Source organism: Labrus bergylta, chromosome 11 (assembly GCF_963930695.1).
Source record: "Labrus bergylta chromosome 11, fLabBer1.1, whole genome shotgun sequence".
Lineage (NCBI taxonomy): Eukaryota > Metazoa > Chordata > Actinopteri > Labriformes > Labridae > Labrus > Labrus bergylta.
In genome coordinates, this window is record NC_089205.1 from 30,075,055 (window position 1) to 30,095,054 (window position 20,000).

Below are 20,000 nucleotides of genomic sequence, written 5' to 3' on the forward strand. Positions count from 1 at the left end.
GCCCTTTGGGTCTTATCTCAGACCATCCTGTAAGTCATCGGTGAGGTAAAGCAGATTCCTTTTTCTATTTCTTTTGTTACGATTAGTATGCTCAGCTGTTTGATTGAGTTGAAACCAGTTACTTAGATTTAGTAGAGAGTAGAGTAGTAGAAAGTGAACTACTAGGCCGCTTGAGAGTTTGCCCGCAATCTCGGAATAGGTTGGGTAATAGAGCCTCTGAACTCTCCTGTCCCTGAAATGGGACACAGCCTACATCTGCTTGCATGCTGCTTCATAAGAAGCACAAGTACTGTAGTATACAGGTGTACCACTAGATGCAGTATACATATCCTGGTAATTGGATGTTAGGTTACCTGGGACGACGGTATTTAAAAGGTTGTGAATACTCTACTCGCTGTGTGCACGTTCATAACAACACACACAGTTTAGTCCATATAATCGTCAGTTTATTTCAGCTCTATTTAGTTTCCCATATTTGCCAGTGTAACATCTAAAGGTCTGTTTGAGGATTGATCAACAGTCCAATAAATTTAACTCTAAAATCTGCAGGTGGTCTAGATTTTGCTGGTGTGATACACTAAAGTTTACAAGGAGTGAAATTCTTTGAGTGTCTTTGTAGTTTAAGTGCTGAAGCTTTGACCGTTGCTGTTGGTCTGTAGGAAACGGGAGTCGGGGCGGAGGGATCCGGTCAGCCTCTCGCCTCTCCTGGATCGTGTCTGGAAAACTTCCGGAAGATCCCTTCATCGAGTGTCACGGACGAGGAACCTGCAACTACTACACCGACTCGTACAGCTACTGGCTGGCTGCTCTCAACCCCAACGACATGTCAGGTACAGTGCACCTTTCAGGATCCAACCAGGTACTCAACACTTTTTTACAGTGTTTGGATGCAGTACAGTTTAAAGGACACATTCTATGAGCTTAGGTAAACACCAAGTTTGAGAAGTTTGGTCAGTAACAGGACACATTTAAACACACCTTTCAGGACTTTAAGCTAACACGTACAGGTAAACGACGCTTTTAAAAACATGTTCAGGTAACCAATAAGTTCAGTTAAAAAACGCAAGCCTACATGTTTAGGTAGATAACAACTACAAGTCCGGGTACGTCAAACTTTAAATTACATTTTCATGTCCAGTAAACGTTGTCAACATATGTAAAGTGAAATTTTATTGATATTGGGACAGAACGGTGTCATCAGCATATTGAGGTACACAACACATTCAGGTACTCGCCAACATGGCTCAGGTGTTAAACGCCTTTATCACTGTGAAAAGTTACACATAAGAAGAGTCCACTTGAGGTCAGAGGACTATAGTTTTATGCCTAAAGGTAAGCTTTAACGGAATAACTTTTTTTCCTTTTAGTAGCCAGAAGTAACTAATACGAAGCTGGAGCTGTTCAGGATGTTTTAAGTTGAACCTCAAAAGACATTTTTAGGTTGGTGTGTTAGAATTATGTTAACTACAACCTAAAGAATAACCTGCTTAAAGGTCACATATTCTGTAAAATCCACTTCACCATGTTGTTGATCAAAGTGGACTCCTTTTCTATGCTAATGTTAGCATTGTTAGCCTGTGTTGGAGCTGCAAAGGGCTACCTGGTTAAAGACGTCCTTCAAAGATGTATGAAAGCTCCACAAAGTACCGGTACTATAAAATGATAGCTGAGGAACAACCAGAGGCAGGATGTAGATTTTATTTGAATAAAGTCAGGATTTTTCTTTAAAACAGTGACTCTATAAACTGCGTGTGTTTGAAATAAACTGACCTGGTTGTGTGATTGATGTTTTCTCTCTCTCGCTTGTGATAACATATCTGTGAATTTCCATCGCCCCCGCAGTAAACCGAAGCCTCAGGCGGACACTGGAGCGTTTCCAGGAAGTCTGATCGGCCGCTGTCGAGTGTGTATGAAGAGTCTGTGAACGCCAACGCTGCTTCAACTACTGACTGAATCTACGACTGTAAATATGAATACTACTGAGGACCACGGTGCTTCTTCACACCAGCAGTGATATGCGTTTCATCCAAACGTTTGGAGATACAACTTTAAGATAAAGAGCAGGGAACTTAGTTCAAAGAGTCGTCCAATCAGAGGGCGGATTTCTTAACCTTCAGTTTGAAACATCTCTCTACTTCAGATTTCTTTTTTAAGTACACAAATGTAGGTTTGTAATTTTCCTTCTTCATCATTCATTTAAACAAAAGAACATCACATCTTATTACCTGCTGCAACAATCACCATTTTGTTTTCCAAGTAAACAAGAATAATGAGAAAATGTTTAATTTAATTGTTAAAAGTGTACTCATGTATTACTTACTGCTACTACTACTGTAAGAGCGGCGTCTGCATTAATCCTAATGGTGCTGACATTAACGCCACGTCCTCTCCTGTAAACGTTCCCACCACTAACACTACAACTACGAGTGCTGTGACTGTTTTAAATACTACCACTGATACCCCTAGAGTGTAAAATCCTGCAGTGCCTCGAGTGTCCACTAGAGGCTGGCTGCAGAAGCACAGGAAGTCACATACACACCCATTCTAAAAAGCCTGTTTTTACAGCAGAGATGAACATGTTTACAGCCTGGTTCAAAAAACCAAATAGGTGTGATTAGCTCATGTCTGGATGGACACACACTGTACGGGGGGTGAATGTTTTGATGACTCATCAGTTTTGATTTGATGAAGGATAAGAGTTATTCACAATAAGGCGTGTAGCTGACCTGATTGACAGGTGGGCGCGGTGTAACGGTTTGTCAGGAGGTTTAAAACCCGCCTCAGCTCCAGCTCTCAGCCTGTCGTTAGGTTGACTGAAAGTTAGACTGAGACAGCATTTCCAGCATGGAGACCGCCATCGATGGGACTCCAGCGCCCCCTGCAGGGACAGACGGGGGACGCCACTCAGGCTTCAAAACATTCATATTTACAGTCTGTGATTCTTGTGTTGACACTGGATGTACTGCTACAAGGCGAGGCATGTTTATTGATAGAGCACTGTTCATACATAAAGAACTTTACAGAGTGAAAAACATTTATAACATCATGAGCATCAACAGACGTGACAGTGAGCAAGATGTCTATTTTGTGTTTCATAATTACGACATGAAACACAAAATATATCAAATCATCCTCTAATAAGTGTTCTGCTCTGAGCGCCTTTCCGTGATAAAGTGCTCTGAAGTACCTGAGCACAGAGTCTTACCTTCAGACCGACACAGATTCACCTGCTGCTGTCGTCTGATTGGAAATGTATTCTGTTTTCAAATCCAAACCAGATCGTCTTCCCGAGGATTGAGGCTCACAGTTTGCTCCGTCTGTGTGCTGTCAAAGAAAAACACCAAGGGGGGTGCTGGGTCTTTAAGCCCAACACCTGAAGTCATTAAAATAATAATCGAAATTCATTAAGATTGTAAAAATGTGTCCATGCAGACTAGATTAAACTGTGAGAAATAAATGGAAATTAATAATTCAACAATTAACAATAGGTCAACAGGAAGTGACTGAACGTATGGAAGGCAGCAGTAAAGGAAAATGTTTTGTTTGTGTACCACTGCTGTCAACACTTAGACTAACACTGGAGCTGCAGTACCTGCTGCCGCCACATGAGGGCAGAGCCAAAGCACCAAAAAGAAAGAGAAAAAAAAAAGAAGAAGAAGCTGCAGTTCCTCTGATGGCCACCAGATAGAGCTATGAGAGAACTTAAAGTGAAAAGAAAGTGGCAACTTTGAGAGCTCTGTAAGTGGAGGATTTCACAGCAATGCACTCTGGGTCTTGTAGTTGATTTGGACCTTTTTTTTCTTTATATTCTGTGTAAATGGTGACATTAATCAGAGTTTACAGTGTCAGACAACATGAAACTTTAAAAGGTTTGAGACGCTCGTGACTTCTCTGGTGTAAATATTCGGACCCTGTTGAACTTCATTCACACGACATATTGTGTTTTCTGTGAATAGGATTCTTGTTTAGTAGAATAAAAACATGTTTTACATAAAACACTGTCTGTGTTTTTCTGTCTGTTATGAAACAAACAGAAAATGTTTTTATGAAGCGTGTTTTGAAACGTATTATCAGTATCTGTTAGTCCTGTTTTTAATCGATGTTCAGATATTCGATTATTTGAATTGGCTGGAGGACATTCTGAGCTTCTTCTGTCGTTTGATTGAATTTATGTAAATACTTTTATTCCCCAAATTAAATATTAAATATACTATATAAGTACAAAACTGAGCTTTTGCTTTTAAAGTGAGCGATGACCTCCTGTGTTGAAAAAAGTGCACTTGAGTTTTTATATTTCTTCTCTAGTCTTCTGACTCCTCAAAGCTCATTTACACTGCAGGTCACACCCACACATCCACACCCTGATGGTAGAGGCTGCTGGGTAAAATGACCATCAGAGGTTTCTAATCCATTCACACGATGAAGCAGCGGAACATTTCCAGCCGAGTTGAAACTCACCTTCAGTCCAAATGAAGACATTAAAGTGATTTCCTGTTTGTGACTTCACTCAGTGACTCAGCGTGGAAACAAAAACTGTACGCCTCACAAGGAGGAAGAGTGATGTCATCACTTTCCCATCACGCCCCCCTCACACCAGTTTGTGTGTGTTTGCCCATTCCAGCAGCTCCACGGCAACGACTGCTCACTGTTAATGTGTAACCACGGCAACCAGCCGTGAGTAATGTCTTGATTATTAGCACCTGGAAGAAAGTGATGAAGACCAATGTCCTCAACTTTTTTTAAAACTTTTACCTCAAACGTTCAGTTCAAAGGAAGAAGAGCGCCACCTGAAGGTTAAATCGCTCGACCCTCCTTCACCTCAGACGGGGAGGATACGATTTTATTTAATCATTTTAAATGTGTTTACAACAATCTCCCGAGTTGAAAGACGCAGTCAATAACGAAGTGTAAGAAACTGCAGTTCCTGGAGTGGCCACTTGAGGCTGGCCGCAAAAGCCCCAGAAGTCAGATTCACACCCATTCAAGTCCAAGTCCCCACGAGGTGCACCGACTGTAGAGGCCTTTCTGGTGTCTGTACCTTATGCTTAACTTCAGAAAGAGACGTCTGTACATCAGAGGATTCTTCATCAACTTCACGATATGAACACTTAAATAATCATGAGGTCCCAAAAGTTGTAAAATGCAGTTAAAACTGAATTCAGACATTTTGTGACATAATGAACACAGATCAGAGCCGCGGGAATGAGACTCACAGAGAGCATTGCTCTATGAGACCAGTAATGCAGAGATCGGGGTACTTTTACACCCCGAAGTCTGACTTCATTGCTTCATGCTCCACTGAGCAGCTTGAAGAATGAACCTGAGATCTTTATTAGAGCTGTCAAACGATTACATTTCACATCACCATTAATCACATTGTTGAAATTCTTTTTTTTTTTTGCATTGAAAGATCAAACTGTTAGGCTTTTATTTTCAGTGTTCGTCTCGTCTAAGCTCAAGTACTAACTTGCTGTCTTGTCTTTAAAAAAAAGCAAATGAGAGTACTTTACTTGCTGTGTGCTTTTATTTGAATAAAGTAAGGCCCTTCCATAGATGGAAGGTTAGGACAGGAAGTTGAGCACAGGAACAGGAAGTGGTTAGGTATCCCAAAGTGAGGTCAAACAGCTCAGAGGAACGGTAACAAAGGTCAACGTGTGATGTCACCAGGTCAATGTGTGATGTCACCAGGTCAATGTGTGATGTCATCAGGTGGATATTACTGTCTGAGAGTTTGTTAAAGTGAAATGAGACGTTCAAAGATGCAGCAGTGTTCTTCTTTATCATCAGTGAGACTACAGGGAGACACTGAGGACCACTATCTACGGAGAGCCTGAAGGGACTGTTATGTTCCCCAAGATGGCTACAGGATGAGGGGAGTAACAAGAAATTAAAACCCAGGGAAAAGAAATAGGAACTAAATATAAGCGAATTTTAAAATGATTCATTGAATGATTCTAAAAAACACCAAAACAAAAGACAAGCCAATCAATCTTAAACACAATTCCAAACTAACAATCAAGATATAAACAATGAGGCCTTAATCAGAACACAATCCTTCCACAGAAGGATCACACTACATTTCCAGTCAAAGACACACACAGTCCAACGACCCACAAGCAGCTGGCAGCCTCCTCTCTCCTGCTCTTTATAGTTCGCTCCTGATTAGTAACTAGCCACAGGTGTGGCTGGGCACTCTGAGGCTGAGGAGCAACACCTGGGGAGCACACACACAGGAGAGAGAGAAAACACACACAAAACACAAAACTACGGCACGTAACAGTGACAAAATAACATGAGATTAATGTGATTAACTCATTAATGCTGACAGCCTTATTTATTGTCGCCATTGGAACTCGTTGGTCCGTGATTCAGACCAGAGCAAACGAACTGTAGATGGCAGGGGTGGGAATCACCGAGTCCCCACGATACGATATTATCCCGATACTCGAGACACGATACCATTCTATTGCAATCATTTCGCAATATGCTGAGAATTGCGATACAATATATTGCGATTAAGCTTTTTACCTGCACATTATGTCCACTACACTGAACTAAATCAAGAACTGTTTTTTCAAATTTGATAAAATCCTCATTCTGTTCATCTCACTTCAGTTTTTTGTATTTGTATTTCAGTCTAATTGAACTTAAACATGATAATTAACAATGCAACATGTTCAAAATGAACGCCTTCAGCCTTTTAAAAAGCATTTCTAATATATTATACCATAAATATCGATACTTGGCCGCCATAATACCGCCACACAAAATATCGCGGTACTATAGTGTATCGATTTTTTAGTCGATGGTAAAAGGAGCACAGGTGAGGCAGATTGAGGTCACCTGGTTGATTTTCAGGAGGCTCAGGTGTGTTTGTTTCTCCTCTCAGACGATCACAGCAGACGTTAAAGAGACTCTACATGATTCTCTCAGACACAGGACTTAAAACACACACATGAACAAACAGGACCTGCAGACGTGATGTCAGAGTGCCTCTCCCGAGCCACCAGATCAGTTTCCATACTTTGATCGGCACCAGGACTTGAACCTGCGACCCTCGAGTTCCAAAACAAAGACCCTACAGACCGAGCTACTCAGCAGGCCGCCTGGGTCTCTCAAGAGAAGTGATTGAATCAGTCACAGCGAGCCGATAAAACCTCCGACTGAAACAATCATGAACATAAGCTTTATGCATCATTAGTGATATGATCAACTGAAATGACAAACAATCTCTTTAATGAAGAAATACAAACATAACACTTGTTGTTCTTAACTGGTCTACCCTCAGGGCCCTCCACCGATTCCTTAATGAGAAACTGCGACTCCCAAATTTCTGATGACCTCAAAACATGAGACAGAACAAAGAGACGATAACAAATCAAACATGTTTTAAAAGTTCTTCATTGACTGTTTGGCGCTTTTTTTTTCCCAAGGCACAAATCCTCTGAAAATGGCTAAGCGACCCACTTTTAGGTCCCAACCCACCAGTTGAGAACCAGCAGGCTACCAGCCTAAGAGCTTGAAGAGAAGATGAAGAGACGATGAAGAGAAGATGAAGAGACGATGAAGAGACGAAGAAGAGAAGATGAAGAGAAGATGAAGAGAAGATGAAGAGACGATGAAGAGACGATGAAGAGAAGATGAAGAGACGAAGAAGAGAAGATGAAGAGAAGATGAAGAGAAGATGAAGAGACGATGAAGAGACGAAGAAGAGAAGATGAAGAGAAGATGAAGAGAAGATGAAGAGACGATGAAGAGACGATGAAGAGAAGATGAAGAGAAGATGAAGAGAAGATGAAGAGACGATGAAGAGAAGATGAGAGACGATGAAGAGACGATGAAGAGACGATGAAGAGACGATGAGAGACGACGAAGAGACGACGGAGAGACGACGGAGAGACGACGAAGAGAAGACGGAGAGAAGACGGAGAGACGACGGAGAGACGACGGAGAGACGACGGAGAGAAGACGGAGAGACGACGGAGAGACGACGGAGAGACGACGGAGAGACGACGGAGAGAAGACGGAGAGACGACGGAGAGACGACGGAGAGACGACGGAGAGAAGACGGAGAGACGACGAAGAGACGACGAAGAGAAGACGAAGAGAAGACGGAGAGAAGACGGAGAGACGACGGAGAGAAGACGGAGAGACGACGGAGAGACGACGGAGAGACGACGGAGAGACGACGGAGAGAAGACGGAGAGACGACGGAGAGACGACGAAGAGAAGACGGAGAGAAGACGGAGAGACGACGGAGAGACGACGGAGAGACGACGGAGAGACGACGGAGAGAAGACGGAGAGACGACGGAGAGACGACGGAGAGACGACGGAGAGACGACGGAGAGAAGACGGAGAGACGACGAAGAGACGACGAAGAGAAGACGAAGAGACGACGAAGAGACGACGAAGAGACGACGAAGAGACGATGAAGAGACGATGAAGAGACGATGAAGAGAAGACGAAGAGACGACGAAGAGAAGACACGGCTTCACCCTGAGCTTTCCCAAAAGCTCCTGTCTTTGTTTTAGTTTACGTCTTATTCCACTAAAAAGTGAATTCTGGGAATCTGAGTCTTTGTTTAGTGACAGTGTGGCGTAACCTAGGCAACGAGGATGGTGACCCTTGACCTCATGTGTGTTAATGTGTGTGACATCTGACCCAGGCCTTCTCTAGAGCCAAATCTCTGGGTGATGACGTCATAGCCCCGCCCCTTCCACCATGTGCAGCTGTACTCACCTCATGTAGTTCAGTTAGAGAGTTAACTGCTCTGCCTGAGTCACCTGTTGTGTTGAGGGCTTTATTGTGTGTGTCCATGAGAACCTTGTAAGTACTGGAAGTAAATGATTCAGTTATGATTCAGTTGATGTTTTATGTTCAGAAGTAGAAGTGATATTAGCATGTTAGCATTAGCGCGCTAACGATTAGCTTAGCGATTAGCTTGCTGGCTGTCACATGGCTAACTGTTATGCTATATGTTTAGCTAACATGGCTTATGTGTGTACATTTACTGATTGCTTATCATAGTGTGTCCTGTGACTTAAAGTGCTCACTTTGTATTAGCAACAGGATATTGGTGAACATGAATCCAGAAACAGTGTTTAATAAGATAAAATAGACCCTTTAATAATCCTTTACAGGAAACTACAGCTTCAAAACAGACACCACACCACACACTTCATCAGATAGCTTCCATACTTCACAAGGTAAAATACAATAAAAAATACTAATAAAAAGTGAAAAGTTATTAAGTTATAATCCTTTATTTATCCCACAACGGGGAAATGTACACTTTATTTATTAATTTACATTTAATCTCTGCCTTTATTGTTTTGCAGACCACACTAATACCCATATAACACACACACACACACACACACACACACACACACACACACACACACACAGACAGATATTCTTACATCCTAACAGATACCTATGCCCAGCTACTGTACCAACTTGGCTGTATTTCAACATGTTGGAATAAAGGAGAAACTGCTTCACTGGTGTTCTGACCGACATCACCTGAACAACACCTGAACTACAGTCCTAACCACGTCCTCACCCACAACACTAACATGTCAAAATAAAGTAGAACATTTAAACAATCGCTGTGACCGACTGAAGAAGACTCTTCACAGAACTTTGGACTGCAGTGTTTCTGCTGCGAGTCGTGTGTGAGTGTCGGGGTTTCCTGATGTCTCATCGTGTCTGCAGAACATTTCAAACCGACTCAAAGTGTTTTCCTGCTCACTCAAAGTGTTTGTTCTCACTAAATGTGGAGTGGGCGGCTCTCCGCTGCTTCTGCCTCTTTGTTTAATGGAGATATCAGCGAGTGCTAATGAAGTCTGCTAATCCTCTGAACGCTCCGTTAATTCCCCCCGCTCTTCAGCCGGACATTCCGCCGTTGTATTTGCTGAAGACGAGCGCCGGCGGCTGCACGACGCCGCCGCTGCTCACAGTTTGATTGTTTTATTGTTCAGACTCCATTTAAAGTCAATAAGGACTAATGCAGGTTTGTTTAACTCCAGGCCCCGCATTCCTTCATCACTCTGCAGCCCTCCAGCTGTCTATCAAACACGCCGCGTCATGTGACCTGCAGGAGGCGGGGCGTCAGGCTTCAAAAAGAGCTGCAGTGAGAGGACCAGGACCAGAGACCAAACCAGAACCAGAACCAGAAGCAGTAGCAGGAGCAGAAGATCCCCGACCAGCAGACAGTATGAACTTTCTCCTCCTCTTTCTCTTGATTTCTTCCCTCTTTATTTTTCAGCGTATCTCATCTTCTTCTCCTCCTGATGTTCTGGCAGGTATGCAGTGTGTGCGTTGTCCCGCCATCTTGGTTGTTGTAGCGATGGTTCTGTGCAGCCCCGGCGTTTCCTCTCAGCTCGAAGCAGACCAGGACCAGTACCAGGACCAGAACCAGGACCTGGAGCTTGAGCTGCGACACCATCGGCTGCTGCAAAGAGCTCGCGGCGCTGGGCTCCTGTCACAGGTGAGCGCGCCGACATCCAATCAGAACTCCATTTTTACCAGGGTTCATGCAGATCATTTAGAGGTCTTCAAAAGTCTTTTTTTATTTAACTGGTGAGAGGTCTTTAAACACTTAATCATTCCCTTTGTGGATTAGCTGTTAAAGGGAATCAAAGCCGTAGAGTCACTCCTTCAATCAGCTTCATGGTGTAAAAATTTAAATTTTTGATTCCTTTTGATCTTAGAAAGATTGTTGTGAAGTGTTCACTAACCATGTTTACTGAAAAGGTTCAAAGTTCAAGGTTTCTTCATTGGTAGCTTTAAAGGTAAATGTGTTGTGCAGACAGGAGAGTCATCGTTCCAAAGACACAAACAACACTTAACAATACCTATCAAGGTTTAAAAGAGGAGACATTCAAACAAACATCAACTAAGACTTATCTGGATACCATCCCCTCTTATAAAACAACAGCATTTCAAGAATCTAAAATTGTTTCAGAAACTGTAAACAGAACAACTTCCTGCTCCTGCCTTATTGTTTCAGTATGTTGTGAAAGGGTTAAAGCTTTTGGTAATCTTTTCCCCCTCAGTTCCACTTTTAACAGAATTAAAGTTAGAGGACCGAGAATCGAACCCTGAGGTACTCCACCACCATCGTTTTGCTTTCTGTACACTCATATCTCATGTCTGCCTTTTAAAAGCTGAAAAACATTATTGACTCGTACAAAGAAAGATTTCAGTCTTCAGACGGACAGGAATCTCTTCACATCATGATTTTTTTCTTTCTGACTCGCGTTGATTATGTAACAAGAACAACTTTCTTCATTTGTTTCAAACAGTGCTCGTTTTATTTCAGCGCCATGCTGCTGCTCCTGTTGGTCCCTGAGCTTGGACCAGAGCTGGTGATACACATATTAAAAACATTTAAAATTCATGAACAGCAGCATGACGACAGCGGAGGAGGCGGAGGAGGAGGGGGAGGAGGAGGGGGTGGGGGGGGGCAGCAGCAGATTAGCTGCGAGGATGAGCTCACACTGTTGTTTCCGCCTGAACGATCACATAATGTTTGTATGGACCACCTGCTGAGAGACACCCACTGACGATAAAATGAAGCCTGCAGTATTTACACTGCTGCTGTGTGAAGCTCCTACGTCTGCTCTGGCTCCATTTATTGTCTCCAAATCTTCAAACTGAGCCTTGTTTTCAGGTCGCCTTCTCATGGACAAAACATCTCTTGGAATAACTCGAGTCACACACCCAGGCTGCGTCTTACTTTTAGAGATATCGTGCACTTTGGTTTCATCTACCACAAACATTTTTATTTTGCATGAGCTCTGTCAGTTAGGTTTTCACGTGTTGTCTTTGCACTTTAAGGACTTCAGGTTCACTCTTTTGGGGGAGTTGAGAATGTAAGATCGATTTTAAAAAAACAACAACTAAATATTCAAGTTGTGAGGGGTAAGGTTGTGTTTAAAGTGTTTAAGTGTTTAAAAATGATCGATAGTAACAAACAGTACCAACGGTCATCGAGGGAGAACGAGAGAGAGCAGCAGTGGTTCATTTATATGTTACGTTGATGTCTCTTAGAAATACACAGAGCAGAGGAGGTGAAACTGTCTAAATCGATCGGTATCAAAATGTTAAAACTTTGAACTCCAATTTGTTTTTCAGGAATGGAGCAAACGTGCAGTCGAGGACCTGCTGGCTCAGATGTCTCTGCCAGAGGCCCAGCGAGAGGCTGAGGTCGTCTCCACGGCAACAGGAGGAAAGATGAACCTGGAGAGGTCAGTCGATCCCCCCAACAACCTGCCCCCCCGCGAACGCAAAGCTGGCTGCAAGAACTTCTACTGGAAGGGCTTCACCACCTGCTAAAGCCCCGCCCACCCAGGTACCTCACTTCCTCTTATAGCCCAGTTTGGACATCTTACTTCCTGTTTTAAACCTAACCAAGTTACCTGCCTTTTAAGCCCCGCCCACACCTGACAGTCTGTTTCAGCCCTGCCCATGTGACTTATGTCTAACCATCTTTATTTTTGTTTCCTAGCTTGGGTCACTCCTTCACTGGACCAACTGACCAATCCCAGATCACCTGCCCTTCACCTGTGCGTCTGGACCGACCAATCAGCAGCTGTCTGGCTGTCGTGTACCTGAATAATTAATGTAATTATCCATTAAAGAGAGAAATCATTTAAGCTTCTGGCTCCGCCTCCAGTCTGTTGAAACATCAAACATGTAGATTATTTTTATTCCTGTCACTGGTGCGGACGAGGACGAGGAACGAGGCGGATCAACACGGGGCCGGGAGCCTCTGACGGGGAAACTGTCCTTTATTTTCATTCTCTATTTTCACTCATCGAAGCTCGTTAGTTTGTTTTACAAAGAGGAGGAAGTGGTGAATTATTATTATCCATATCCGGAATTTAAATGTTGAGCTCTGACTTGTGGAGAAAACGTTTATTGGGCTCAGCGCCGTCGGATATTAGTAGTGTTGAAGTGAAGATCAAACTAACAGATCGAGACCAGACCAAGACCATAAATATCACTGAAAAATCCTCATCTTGGGTGTCACTGACTTAGACCGTAACATCGGTCTAAGCTAAGATAGGAACTTTATTAATCCCTTGGAAAGGTTCCCTCAGGGAAATTCAAATTCCAGCAGCAGGTAGCACCAAAGGATAGAACAGCACACAGATACAGAAAATGGAAAACACGAGTTATATAGCAGCAATAGACATGTTTAAAAAAAATATACAGATTTATATGCAAAAAAGCGACAGCAAGTGTGTTAGTGTTTGTTCAGACATGATGTGAGAAATATCATATAAAGAAAACTCTTTACTTAAAATGAGAATCTGCTAAATCTGAAATCATCATTTAAATCCCGATCCCAGCTGTCATTGGGCGAGAGGCGGGGTTACACCCTGGACTGTTCACCAGCCAATCACAGAGCTGACATACAGAGACAGACAACCAGACACACTCACATTCACACCTACGGGGAATGTAGAGTCAGCAGTTAACCTAACGAGCATGTCTTTGGACTGTGGGAGAAAGACGGAGAACCAGGAGAGAACCCACACATGAACGAGGAGAACATGCAGACTCCTCACAGAGAGACTCCTGAAGGACGGGGATTCAAACCAGGAACCTCCTCACAGAGAGACTCCTGACAGACAGGGATTCAAACCAGGAACTCCACACTGTGAGGGAACAGAGCTAACCACTGTACCACAGCCCTATTTAAAATACAGGAAACATTTCCTCAGTTGGAAGTCTCACTTACGCTCCTTATGTCACATTTAGCATCAGAGAGAGTCACACTTCACTCAGACTCTTCTTGTTATTGCCTAAAACAACTTTGCTGTCCAGAGGAGACCCGTGCATGCAGGATGGGGGGGGGGGGGAACTGGGAGAACTGGGAGAACTGGGAGAACTGGGAGTGACGAGTGAGAGTGGAAACAGCAGCAGATTTCAGTGTTTGAACAGAGAGAGAGGGTCGAGTCTAATTAACCTTTAATGGAGCTCAGAGAGAGAGAGGGCAAACATTGACTCAACACATTAAACACAGCTGAGTGTGTGTGTGTGTGTGGTCACATTGACGTGCCTTTAAAGTACTTTTAAGATTACTTATCTTTGGCCCCGCCCACTGTCAAAATAAGGCCACGGGATTGGTTGCACATACTGATGACAATATAAATCTGAATGGTCCCGTTTAGAGTCAAACAGACCCGAGATCAGCGGAGAAGTTAGAGTTCATCAAACTCATTATTTCTACTTTTAAATAATTTATTAAAAACAAAAACATTTGAAAAAAACGACAAACAAATAGACAAAGTAAATAATGAGAGTGAGACGCTGAGTGCAGCTCCGACACGTTCACCTGTTTTATGAATTCACTTTAATTAAAAACAAAATAAAGACAAAGAACGAAAACAGCTTCACCAGGAAATCACTGAAAAGAGATTAAAGTGTTATCAGGAGTAACAGGTGTGTGTGTGTGTGTGTGTGTGTGTGTGTGTGTGTGTGCGTGTGTGCGCGTGTGCGCGCGTGTGTGTGTGTGTGTGTTATCTCACTCCGTCAGCTGCTTGGTCACAGTCTCTCTGCGTTGCCATGGTGATGATGGATGAATCTCCTGTCAGCGGGTTCAGGTCCGAGCTGGACGAGGTGCAGCCAGGCAGGAAGTGATCGTCCAAAGATCAGAATCAGGTCAATCAGACGAGAAAGAGGAAAACGTTAAAAACAGGTGAAATAATCCAGGTTTGAACTTTTAGTGAGGACGTCCATCGTTACGTCGAGAGACGATCAAAGATGGTGTTACGGTCTCATGACTAAAGAAAGAAATCTATCTGACAGCGTCGGAAATAATAACACCTGTAACCCCTGTAATGTCTGTAACACCTTTAATACCTGGAACACCTGTAACACATTTAACACCTTTAACACCTTTAACATCTGAAACACCTGTAACACATGTAACACCTAACACCTGTAATGTCTGTGACACCTGTAACACATTTAACACCATTAACACCTGTAACACATGTAACACCTGGAACACCTTTAACATCTGAAACACCTGTAACACCTGTAACACATTTAACACATTTAACACCTGTAACACCTGTAATGTCTGTAACACCTGTAACACATGTAACACCTAACACCTGTAACACATTTAACACCTTTAACACCTTTAACATCTGAAACACCTGTAACACATGTAACACCTAACACCTGTAATGTCTGTGACACCTGTAACACATTTAACACCATTAACACCTGTAACACATGTAACACCTGTAACACCTTTAACATCTGAAACACCTGTAACACCTGTAACACATTTAACACATTTAACACCTGTAACACCTGTAATGTCTGTAACACCTGTAACACATGTAACACCTAACACCTGTAACACATTTAACACCTTTAACACCTTTAACATCTGAAACACCTGTAACACATGTAACACCTAACACCTGTAATGTCTGTGACACCTGTAACACATTTAACACCATTAACACCTGTAACACATGTAACACCTGGAACACCTTTAACATCTGAAACACCTGTAACACCTGTAACACATTTAACACCTTTAACACCTGTAACACCTGTAATGTCTGTAACACCTGTAACACATGTAACACCTAACACCTGTAACACATTTAACACCTTTAACACCTGTAACACCTGTAATGTCTGTGACACCTGTAACACATTTAACACCTTTAACACCTGTAACACATGTAACACATTTAACACCTGTAACACATGTAACACCTGTAACACATTTAACACCTGTAACACATGTAACACATTTAACACCTGTAACAGATGTAACACCTAACACCTAACACCTGTAATGTCTGTAACACCTGTAACACATGTAACATCTGAAACACCTGTAACACCTGTAACACATTTAACACCTTTAACACCTGTAACACCTGTAATGTCACCTTTAACACCTGTAACACCTTTAACACCTGTAACACATGTAACAATTGTAACACATTTAACACCTTTAACACTTGTAACATCTGAAACACCTGTAACACATGTAACACCTAGCACCTAACACCTGTAACACCTGTAATGTCTGTAACACCTTTAACACCTGTAACAAATGTAACACCTGTAACACATGTAACACCTGTAACACATTTAACACCTTTAACACTTGTAACATCTGAAACACCTGTAACACATGTAACACCTAACACCTGTAACACATTTAACATCTTTAACACCTTTAACATCTGAAACACCTTTAACACATGTAACACCTAACACCTGTAACACCTAACACCTGTAATGTCTGTAACACCTTTAACACTTGTAACATCTGTAACACCTGTAACACCTGTAACACATGTAACACCTTTAACACCTGTAACACCTGTAACACCTGTAACACATTTAACATCTTTAACACCTTTAACATCTGAAACACCTGTAACACATGTAACACCTAACACCTGTAACACCTAACACCTGTAATGTCTGTAACACCTTTAACACTTGTAACATCTGTAACACCTGTAACACCTGTAACACATGTAACACCTTTAACACCTGTAACACCTGTAACACCTGTAACACATTTAACATCTTTAACACCTTTAACATCTGAAACACCTGTAACACATGTAACACCTAACACCTGTAACACCTAACACCTGTAATGTCTGTAACACCTGTAACACATGTAACATCTGAAACACCTGTAACACCTGTAACACATTTAACACCTTTAACACCTGTAACACCTGTAATGTCACCTTTAACACCTGTAACACCTTTAACACCTGTAACACATGTAACAATTGTAACACATTTAACACCTTTAACACCTGTAATGTCTGTAACACCTGTAACACATGTAACACCTTTAACACCTGTAACACATGTAACATCTGAAACACCTGTAACACCTGTAACACATTTAACACCTTTAACACCTGTAATTCCTGTAATGTCTGTAACACCTTTAACACCTGTAACACATGTAACAATTGTAACACATTTAACACCTTTAACACCTGTAATGTCTGTAACACCTGTAACACATGTAACACCTTTAACACCTGTAACACATGTAACATCTGAAACACCTGTAACACCTGTAACACATTTAACACCTTTAACACCTGTAATTCCTGTAATGTCTGTAACACCTTTAACACCTGTAACACATGTAACAATTGTAACACATTTAACACCTGTAACACATGTAACATCTGAAACACCTGTAACACCTGTAACACATTTAACACCTTTAACACCTGTAATTCCTGTAATGTCTGTAACACCTTTAACACCTGTAACACATGTAACAATTGTAACACATTTAACACCTTTAACACTTGTAACATCTGAAACACCTGTAACACATGTAATACCTAGCACCTAACACCTAACACCTGTAACACCTAACACCTGTAACACCAGTAATGTCTGTAACACCTTTAACACCTGTAACAAATGTAACACCTGTAACACATGTAACACCTGTAACACATTTAACACCTTTAACACTTGTAACATCTGAAACACCTGTAACACATGTAACACCTAACACCTGTAACACATTTAACACCTGTAACACATGTAACACCTAACACCTGTAACACCTGTAATGTCTGTAACACCTTTAACACCTGTAACACCTTTAACACCTGTAACACCTGTAACACCTTTAACACTTGTAACATCTGTAACATCTGTAATACATGTAACACATGTAACACCTGTAACACATGTAACACCTGTAACACCTGTAACACTTGTAACACCTTTAACACCTAGACTCAGCTGGTTCGGGCTCTGAAACTCACTTTTTTTCTTATTCTCTGTTTTTCTTATTTCTGTCTGAGATAATTACCATAAAGTTTGAAATGGATTCAAATGTCACATCTGTAGCGGGGGGGGGGGGGGTTCCTGCGTCACTCCCAACTCCGTGCCGAGGAGCCGACCAATAAAACGCCTCGCTGTGGGCCGGCCAATCAAACGCACGGCTTGAGGTGAATGTGTCCGTCAGTCCGGATAATCAGTGAGCAGAAACACAGCGGGTGTGTGTCCATCAAACACACACACACTAACACACACACACTAACACACACACACACACACACACACACACACACACACACACACACACACACACACACACACACACACAGACACACACACAGACTCTGTCACCTCGTTCACATGATTAGCAGGTCAGCACGCACTATGAGAGACCCCCGCAGACGCCCAGCGGTATTCTGGGAAATCTGTTTAGACAGACAAGCGGAGGGAAAACGTCCTCCTGACAGGCAGTTAAGGAGTCGGTTAGTGAAGTGAGGAAGGAGAGGAAGGGAGGAGACAAGAGGGGAGCAAACAGGAGAGGAAACAAGGAGGTAGGAGACGAAGAGATGAAACACAACAGTGAGGAAGCTCAGAGGAGAGGAAACAAGAGCCTGGAAATTTTAAAGAAAAGGGAAAGATAAAGGAAACAAGGAAACAAGTTGAAAGGAGCCAGAGGGGATAAACATCAGGACAGTATCCTGATCTCTGATTGGCTGAGAGGGTGTGATGTAAATCAGCTGATGCAGATTCTCAGTCGGGTTTCAGTTAATGTAGGAGAAGTAATGAGGACACACACACACACACACACGCACACACACACACACACACACACACACACACACACACACACACACACACACACACTTATTTGCATAAGAACCCCGCGGTGCTGAATATTTGTTGTTGTAACTTCTCTTTAAAGCACAGAGCGGATATAAAACGGTGCCTTCACATGCTGTTGGAAAAATTCTGAAAGAAGAGTTCTTGTTTGAGAAGTTCATTTGAAGTTCTGAAAAGTCCCCCCCCCCCTACACACACACACACGCTGTCCATTTTCTCTGAACTCACACCAACAGCCTGAACCAATCAGCTGTCAGAACCAGACCTCTGCTGAAACCCAACCGGTCACTGAGCCGTTCCCGTGGTAACCATGTTGGACAGGTGTGAAACTTGTCCCGTCGTCTGCTATTAGCTATTTGACAGCTGAGGTCCCGCCCCCTCCCACACACTCGGTCTCCACTGGAGACGACTTTCTGTGGTTGCTCGGTAACAGAAGACAGGTGATGATGCTGCTGCTGTCGATGATTGTGGTCGTTGTGATGATAACGGATTACGTTCTCTCAGACTTTCTAAAACCGTTTGCTGATCCATAATCTCTGCTGATGTCACTCAGAAAGTCCCTGCATGACGGGGATTTGAACCAGGAACCTCTTTTACTGTTTCTCCTTTGTTTCAGCCCTGCTCAGAACAGACTGTTTCTGTGTCTGTACCTTTAAATATGTAAATGAGCTGTGTCTGACCACGCCCCCTCTCTGGAAAGGCTTGGGTGTACTCGGTGCTTTCTCGCTCCATGTCCTATTGTTTACGGTGAGAAGGCAGACTCAGAGGGCAGAACAAACACCTAGCTGTGGGAGTGTCACCCACCTGGGGGAGGGGCTACTGCCCTTTGTGATGTCATGAAGGGAACATCTCCAAATGGCCTGTTTGAGCACACATTTTCTGAAAAGTGGAGCAGGTAGAAGACGGAGAGGATGGACTTTTCTCATCATTGGGGGGTTTGTAGACTAGAGACACATGTTAGAGTTAGAGGAACATGGAGAAGAGGATTTTAAATATGTGACCTTTAAAACATTGTCAGAACTCGTAGGGCATGTTAGCCAAAGTTGTGAGAACATTCCCTGCTAGCTGGGTTATTACCCATAATCCTCTTCTCTGTGAAGAGTTTTTTTAAGGGAGCCTTTAGTCAACCAAACATCAAGACATTCACAAAATAAAGAAAGCTGATTGGTAGACGTGGCGGAGGTGGAGAGATGGGTCTAACTCCTCCCCTCTACTTTCAGCGGCGTGCAGCCTGGATGTTTCAGGTGAGCTCACCTGTCTACCTGGGGCTCCAGGTGACTCGTCTGGAATGACTCAGCACTGAGGAGACGCGCGAGCAGCACAGCCCGT

General features: G+C 42.8%; 2 protein-coding genes across 2 annotated transcripts in view; both read left to right on the forward strand.

Annotated features, from left to right (window-relative positions):
- The window catches only part of col4a3 (collagen, type IV, alpha 3), a 33,058-nt gene extending 31,661 nt beyond the window's left edge, over positions 1-1,397 (forward strand). The window contains 2 exon segments of the mRNA XM_065960747.1: positions 660-732; positions 735-1,397. Of these exon segments, the coding sequence (XP_065816819.1) occupies positions 660-732; positions 735-919 (258 nt within the window). The 3' untranslated portion in view covers positions 920-1,397.
- A 7,303-nt stretch (positions 1,398-8,700) lies between these two features.
- On the forward strand, positions 8,701-12,664 carry sst1.2 (somatostatin 1, tandem duplicate 2). Its single transcript, XM_020627460.3, has 5 exons — positions 8,701-8,828; positions 10,034-10,219; positions 10,310-10,494; positions 12,144-12,360; positions 12,517-12,664. Exons 3-4 carry the CDS (start codon positions 10,312-10,314, stop codon positions 12,342-12,344), a joined length of 384 nt encoding a protein of 127 aa, XP_020483116.1. The 5' UTR covers positions 8,701-8,828; positions 10,034-10,219; positions 10,310-10,311; the 3' UTR covers positions 12,345-12,360; positions 12,517-12,664.
- Positions 12,665-20,000: the final 7,336 nt, after the last annotated feature.